We start from the raw sequence: 8,223 nt of genomic DNA, 5'->3' as shown, positions 1-8,223 counted from the left end.
GACAGACAGGGAATGCAATATACAGCCTCTCTCTCTCTCTCTCCCTCCTCTCTCTCTCTCTCTTCCCCCCTCTCTCTCTCTTCCCTCCTCTCTCTCTCTCTCTTCCCCCTCTCTCTCTCTTCCCTCCTCTCCTCTCTCTCTCTCTCCCTCCTCTCTCTCTCTCTCTTCCCCCTCTCTCTCTTCCCTCCTCTCTCTCTCTCTCTCTCTCTTCCCTCCTCTCTCTCTTTCTCTCTTCCCCCCTCTCTCTCTCTTCCCTCCTCTCTCTCTCTCTCTCTTCCCCCCCTCTCTCTCTCTTCCCTCCTCTCCTCTCTCGGGAGGAGGGAAGAGAGAGAGAGAGGAGGGAAGAGAGAGAGAGAGAGGAGAGAAGGGAAGAGAGAGAGAGGAGAGGAGGGAAGAGCGAGAGAGAGAGGAGAGGAGGGAAGAGAGAGAGAAAGGGAGAGAGAGGAGAGGAGGGAAGAGAGAGAGAAAGGGAGAGAGAGAGGAGAGGAGGGAAGAGACAGACAGGGAATGCAATATACAGGCTCTTATTTCACAGAGAAGGCTTTGAAAATGACAGGAGAGACGGGAGAGTGAGAAAGAGAGTGAGAGCGAGAGAGAGAGATAATTCTCTTCCTCCAATTTGAGTCTCTCAGACTCAGAGTGATCAACTATTTACCAAATTGGCAGGTTTTAGCGTGGGGGAGAAAGATGGAGAGAAGAGAGAGCTCGTAACAGCTACCCATCACAACAATCAGGCATGACAGTTACGAGAAGGCAACGGGAAAAGAGACAGCTAAGAGGATGAATAAAGAAGAACCAGCTAATAAGGTGAAGAGAGAAGAACCAGCTAAGAGGGTGAAGAGAGAAGAACCAGCTAAGAGGGTGAAGAGAGAAGAACCAGCTAAGAGAGAAGAACCAGCTAAGAGGGTGAAGAGAGAAGAACCAGCTAAGAAGGTGAAGAGAGAAGAACCAGCTAAGAGGGTGAAGAGAGAAGAACCAGCTAAGAGAGAAGAACCAGCTAAGAGGGTGAAGAGAGAAGAACCAGCTAAGAAGGTGAAGAGAGAAGAACCAGCTAAGAGGGTGAAGAGAGAAGAACCAGCTAAGAGAGAAGAACCAGCTAAGAGGGTGAAGAGAGAAGAACCAGCTAAGAGGATGAACAGCACCACTTCAAAGACATTCTCTTTATCTCAACAGAGCACTGAATACCAATATGGAAATGAAACCGAGGAAGGGAGAGGAGAGACAGATAGTGTCTGACAGGTGAACAGGACATTCTGTATGACTGACAGTGTAGCTGTGCTAATGAGGATTGAGCATGTTCATGTCAGAGACCTCCTCCTCTCCTCCTCTCAGCTGGTCAGTCTAGTGAGGACACATCTCTCCAACTCATACAGTTTCAGATGGTGCTCTCTCAGTGTGAGTGCTTTAAGCTTTCAGTCTCATCGAGGGAGCATTAGCTGGCTGTGACAGGTCTTAATGCACACTTAATGACAGACACACTAGCTACATCTCCATTGTGTGTGGATGTGTTTGTGCAATACTTACTCCTGAGGTTAGATCCCCCCTGTCCCGGCATGCGCGGTGGCAGGGTGGCGTGATACGGTGGAGTGGTGGAGAACAGGATGTCATTGGGCAGCGCCTGGTCCAGCATGGAACTATGGGAGGAGGCGTAGGACGAGCCCCTCCTGTTGCTGCTACACACACTCTCGTCTGATAGGGTACGGTACAGGGAGCGCCGTGGTGATAGGCTGCCCGTCGCAGACATCTGGGGGGGGGGGGGGACAGAACACGTTAACATTAACAACCAGAGCAGATGACCGTCTATTCCTTAATTTCAGCCTGATGCAGACCTCTAGTGCAATAGGAGACTGACTGAATCGTTCATTAATTTACAAAAGGATAGTCTAATAGGGTAGTCTAATAGGGTGGTCTAATAGGGTAGTCTAATAGGGTAGTCTAATAGGGTAGTCTAATAGGGTAGTCTAATAGGGTAGTCTAATAGGGTAGTCTAATAGGGTAGTCTAATAGGGTAGTCTAATAGGGTAGTCTAATAGGGTGGTCTAATAGGGTTGTCATGACGTTGGCCTGTGGGTAAGGTAAATACCTTTCTCCCTTCCCTCTCTCTCTGACTCTACTGAAGGACTCTTGAATAGCCTTTGTTAAACAGAGAGTCTGGGAACATCAAACACGTGGAGGGAAAGGAACCATATTTCGGTAATAGAACCAGTTGAAAATATGCGTTGGTACTTAATGACTATGATGTCAGTTCGGTTGTCATCTGAGACATTATGACTGATGACAGGACGACCTGTATCTGGGAAAGTCTACACATTATAGTTATCAGATTCACATGGAGTTGTTGTGCAATTCAAATGTTTAAATATGAAACTATTTGTGAAAAGATTAAATGTAATTTTAGCTTCCAATTGAGAGATTTGGTTTTTCATAAGGTTAGAGCTCTGCTCAATCAGTTGCCCGCCCCTGTGAAGAGACGTTATAAACTATGAACCACACCCTTCTCCCTCCACTATATAAGCCCTTGACGAAAATGTAACCTCCTGTTCCGGGTACATTAGGATGACGGTCCGATGTCAGAAGGATTCAGATAATAACTACAGAATGAAGCCAACCTCAGCGTGAGCTTTGGTTGCGAATGGTATGAACTTTGAACTCTTATTCGCTACAGAAGTGATACCTCCTAGCCGTTGAGTTAGTAGTGGCCGCTGTAAACGTGGGCTAGGAAAGGACGGACAGAGTATCCCGTCTACCACACAACGACGACACTACAACGTTTCCCGTTCACCACCACAGACACTCTTCAAAGGACAAAGGACTCTGTTGGGCAACACGGCCTTCCATCTACCACCAACCTATTGAAGCGCAGCTCAGAGTAAATATTTATTGCATTTTCCTTTTCCAAATGGGCGGTAATTTAGAATGCATAAGATTCTGTATTTACGATAGAGTAGCTGCCTACGGCCCGATAGAGACATCGCTTCTCCCTTTGTTCTTCAGTCTTCCCGCTCTTTCACTCAAACCCAACCCCCTTTTCTTTGGGTAACAAGCTGTCATATATGTTCCGCCCGGACGGGACGTTTTCCTTTATGACGTAATTTGTAATCAAGGTATGATTCATTCTGTGTATATGTAATTCTGTGTGATTAGTTAGGTATTTAGTATATAAATAATTAAACCCTATTTTGTATTGCTGATTCAACTTGTTAGCCAGGGTTCGTGAAGATAACCAAGAATTTACAAGTTTCAGATGAGACTGAAATAAGGTGACGATTAATATTGACTGCTATTGATGTAAAAGATGACCAGGTCTTTAAGAGTTTATTCGGAAGATAACAGCTCTATAAATATTATGTCGTGGTGCCCCGACTTTCTAGTTAATTACATTTACATGATTAGCTCAATCAGGTAATATTAATTACAGAGAAAGGATTTTATAGAATAGCATGTCATATCACTTAATCCGGCATAGCCAAAGACACGACAGGGTAGTCTAATAGGGTAGTCTAATAGGGTAGTCTAATAGGGTGGTCTAATAGGGTAGTCTAATAGGGTGGTCTAATAGGGTAGTCTAATAGGGTAGTCTAATAGGGTAGTCTAATAGGGTAGTCTAATAGGGTGGTCTAATAGGGTGGTCTAATAGGGTAGTCTAATAGCTCGGATAGGTGTGATAAATTCCCCAATTTGTGCCACAGTTTAGACTACTGACAGATGCTGCGGTCAGTCAGAGTTGAGTCCTGTGGTAAAGTGTAGCCTAACGGCCCAAAAAGGCTTGCAATGTATTCGATGCTTATTAACTCTTGCCACTATAGGGGGTGCTGTTTCAACTTCGACATTTATCGTTCCCAAATTAAACTGCCTCGTACTCAATTCTTGCTCGTACAATATGCATATTATTATTACTATTGGATAGAAAACACTCTCTAGTTTCTAAAACCGTTTGAATTATTTCTCTGAGTGAAACAGAAGTCATTCTGCAGCTCACTTCCTGTCAAGAAGTGAGATTTCTGAAATTGAGGTCTCTGTTCCAGGGTCGGTTTATAAATTCCCTTATAAGGTATGGGGCTACATGCACTGCATACGCCTTCCCCTAGATGTCAGTAAGCGGTGAGACTTTGAATGGAGCGGATAGCACCATCTGGGGGAGTATAAAACCTCTTGGAACGGAAGTACCGACCTTTTCGACGAGGCGCCTGACGCAGGAGGGAAACCGGCATGGCTTCTTCAAAAGCTTTCGGTTTAGCAGTTCTATATCTCCGGCTCTGATTTAATTTGTTTTTTGTCTAAAAAACTTCATAAGGTAGTTAATTTAAACCGACTTATAGCAGTTTATAGCAGTTTATGGCGATTTTCCTGGATTTCTTTGTGATGCGCTTTCACGAGTTGGACACCTCTCCAGTGGGTGGCTAACGTTAGCGGCTATTTCGACAGGACAAGAGGACATCTTTCAACCCAAAGACGATTGTTCTGGAGAAAGGACACCTTGCCCAAGATTCTGATGGAAGCTCAGCTAATAGTAAGCAGTCTTTATGCTGTTAATTCGTACTTATGTTGACAAATGTCAAATAATAATTCCGCCATGAATTATGGTGCGGTCTCGCTTTAGCGCACGCTGTATTGCGCAGTAACGTTAATTTTAAAAATCTAACACAGCGATTGCATTAAGAACTAATTTATCTTTCATTTGCTGTCCAACTTGTATTTTTTTGTCAAGTTTATGAATAGTTTTCGATTAGAATAGGTGCCTCTCCAAGATGGCGCCGGTCAGATTGCTTGAAGTTTTGGCCACTAATCACATTGTATAACCACGATTTGTGCCGCTAAATATGCAAATTTTCGAACAAACTCTATATGCATTGTGTAATATGATGTTATAGGACTGTCATCTGAAGAATTCTGAGAAGGTTAGTGAAAAAATTAATATCTTTTGGTGGTTTATACGTTATCGCTATGTTTGGCTTGAATCAATGCTGTTGTGATGTTTGCTATTGTGGTAAGCTAATATAACGCTATATTGTGTTTTCGCTGTAAAACACTTAGAAAATCTGAAATATTGTCTGGATTCACAAGATCTGTGTCTTTCAATTGCTGTACGCTGTGTATTTTTAAGAAATGTTTTATGATGAGTAATTAGGTAATACACGTTGCTCTCTGTAGTTATTCTAGTCGCTTTGGTGAGAGTTGTGATGGTGGCTGCAATGGTAAACTATGATTTATACCTGAAATATGCACATTTTTCTAACAAAACATATGCTATACAATAAATATGTTATCAGACTGTCATCTGATGAAGTTGTTTCTTGGTTAGTGGCTATTTATATCTTTATTTGGTCGGATTTGTGATAGCTACTGATGGAGTAAAAAACTGGTGGAGTAAAAAAAGTGGTGTCTTTTGCTAACGTGGTTAGCTAATAGATTTACATATTGTGTCTTCCCTGTAAAACATTTTAAAAATCAGAAATGATGGCTGGATTCACAAGATGTGTATCTTTCATCTGGTGTCTTGGACTTGTGATTTAATGATATTTAGATGCTAGTATTTACTTGTGACGCTATGCTAGGCTATGCTAGTCAGCTTTTTTACTGATGGGGGTGCTCCCGGATCCGGGTTTGGGAGGAATTAGAGGTTAAGACCTCTAAAGTTTTACATTTCTAACTCAATATCAAATAATGTGTCTTTAACCCTACATTATAATATAACTCAGCCCCGTGCTTCTGTTTAAGTGTTTACTAAATATCTTATTGATTCTGTGATCACCAAACATCATCAAACACAAAATGTTGGATAAAGACATTTCACTAATCTGGCTGTTTTTCAACTTTGGGATTGACTAAATGTACTAAATGTATTACAATTGACTTTGAATTAACTGAATGATGAGGATGAAGAAGAGAGTGATCTTCCTCCGTCTCGCGCACCAAAATAAATATACGTTTTTTCTACTTTGTCAGAAGAAGCTGGAACATGTAACACACATATACAGTTTTTGTTCATCAACGTCTTTATCGTTGATAAAATAATGATACAAAATACAAAATACAGATGTTTATTTTAACTACATCACTGAAGGCAGACCAGCAGAAAGATAAACATTCTCTGAAGGCAAAGAGACGGGCGACAGCTGATGCATTGGTCCAGAGCCACGCGACATCGGCGGAAGGCTGAGAATGACACGTTGAAGAGGGCGAGGAACGAGATGGAGTCACAATCCATGCCAGGCACACCTGTGAGCTCTGAAACTCCACCTCCCACAGGCAGAGGAGACAAACGTGGCGGGTTCGTCAGGTTGTCGGTTCACCCTGACGTTTCCTCTTCTGACAACAGAACTTGACGAACTGCTCACCAGGCACAGCAAGGGCCGTCAGGACCGTTATGCAGTTCTGCTCTTCCAAGGATGTGTAACCGAAGAGAGATACCACGAGTGGACACAGACTACCAACTAGGATGGATCCCGAGGCAAATGTGGCTTACCAGTGAACCTCCGGTGTTCATCATTAATTAGTGTGTCTCAGAAGCTTCTGTCCATGACTGACGCAACCAGAAAAAGCATTAAAGACAGAGTTAATGATCTCTCCCTTATGTAAGGAATTAGGCACTTTACTATGTTTACTATGTAGGCTACAGTAAACATCTCATTGTCCTGTTGTTTTTGTCAGACTGCACAGTAGCCTAATAAACATCTGCATTTTAAATCAGTTATTTTTTCATCAAATTCAATAATATTTTTGTACCACTGTAAATGTATTTATTTTTAGAATATAGTTCTCGGTTTACAGTAGTGATGGACAGTTAGAGGCATTTTGTATGTATACAATAGGTGGCATCCTATGATGGTGCCACGTTGAAAGTCACTGAGCACTTCAGTAAGGCCATTCGACTGCCAATGTGTCTATGGAGATTGCACGGCGGTGTGCTGGATTTTATTACATTTACATATATACATTTTGAAAACATGTTTTCAACCACTTGTTTTTCCCAAGCAGGTTGTGAACTTGTTTCCACTCCGATAATGAGAATGGTAAATGACTGTAGTTAATACGTTCATTCAATACATTGTACTACAAAAGAGGAAACCCAGCCATAATGGGCTATTAGCAGGACAATGGACTCGTGCCAAGAAGGATATCAAGGAGGAGGGTAGGAGGAGGGTAGGAGGAGGGTAGGGGGGGGGTAGGGGGAGGGTAGGAGGAGGGTAGGAGGAGGGTAGGGGGAGGGTAGGGGGAGGGTAGGAGGAGGGTAGGAGGAGGGTAGGGGGAGGGTAGGAGGAGGGTAGGAGGAGGGTAGGGGGAGGGTAGGGGGAGGGTAGGAGGAGGGTAGGAGGAGGGTAGGAGGAGGGTAGGGGGAGGGTAGGGGGAGGGTAGGAGGAGGGTAGGAGGAGGGTAGGAGGAGGGTAGGAGGAGGGTAGGGGGAGGGTAGGGGGAGGGTAGGAGGAGGGTAGGAGGAGGGTAGGGGGAGGGTAGGAGGAGGGTAGGAGGAGGGTAGGGGGAGGGTAGGGGGAGGGTAGGAGGAGGGGAGGGGGAGGGTAGGAGGAGGGTAGGGGGAGGGTAGGAGGAGGGTAGGGGGAGGGTAGGAGGAGGGTAGGAGGAGGGTAGGGGGAGGGTAGGGGGAGGGTAGGGGGAGGGTAGGAGGAGGGTAGGGGGAGGGTAGGGGGAGGGTAGGAGGAGGGTAGGGGGAGGGTAGGGGGAGGGTAGGAGGAGGGTAGGAGGAGGGTAGGAGGAGGGTAGGGGGAGGGTAGGAGGAGGGTAGGAGGAGGGTAGGAGGAGGGTAGGGGGAGGGTAGGAGGAGGGTAGAAGGAGGGTAGGAGGAGGGTAGAAGGAGGGTAGGGGGAGGGTAGGGGGAGGGTAGGAGGAGGGTAGGAGGAGGGTAGGGGGAGGGTAGGAGGAGGGTAGAAGGAGGGTAGGAGGAGGGTAGGAGGAGGGTAGAAGGAGGGTAGGGGGAGGGTAGGAGGAGGGTAGGGGGAGGGTAGGAGGAGGGTAGGGGCAGGGTAGGAGGAGGGTAGGAGGAGGGTAGGAGGAGGGTAGGGGGAGGGTAGGAGGAGGGTAGGGGGAGGGTAGGAGGAGGGTAGGGGAAGGGTAGGAGGAGGGTAGGAGGAGGGTAGGGGGAGGGTAGGAGGAGGGTAGGGGGAGGGTAGGAGGAGGGTAGGAGGAGGGTAGGAGGAGGGTAGGGGGAGGGTAGGAGGAGGGTAGAGGGAGGGTAGGAGGAGGGTAGGAGGAGGGTAGGAGGAGGGT

The 8,223-nt window shown here is 45.7% G+C and overlaps 1 protein-coding gene across 4 annotated transcripts in view; it reads right to left on the bottom strand.

Moving 5' to 3' along the window:
• Positions 1-8,223, bottom strand: part of sipa1l2 (signal induced proliferation associated 1 like 2) — a 467,180-nt gene that overhangs the window by 31,553 nt on the left and 427,404 nt on the right. For all 4 annotated transcript variants that reach the window (XM_071391253.1, XM_071391254.1, XM_071391255.1 and 1 more), the window contains one exon: positions 1,525-1,744. In XM_071391253.1, coding sequence (XP_071247354.1) covers positions 1,525-1,744 — 220 coding nt within the window. The remainder of the gene's footprint in view (positions 1-1,524; positions 1,745-8,223) is intronic.

This window comes from Salvelinus alpinus, chromosome 3 (assembly GCF_045679555.1).
Source record: "Salvelinus alpinus chromosome 3, SLU_Salpinus.1, whole genome shotgun sequence".
Taxonomy (NCBI): domain Eukaryota; kingdom Metazoa; phylum Chordata; class Actinopteri; order Salmoniformes; family Salmonidae; genus Salvelinus; species Salvelinus alpinus.
This window is presented reverse-complemented; position numbering and strand designations above follow the sequence as displayed.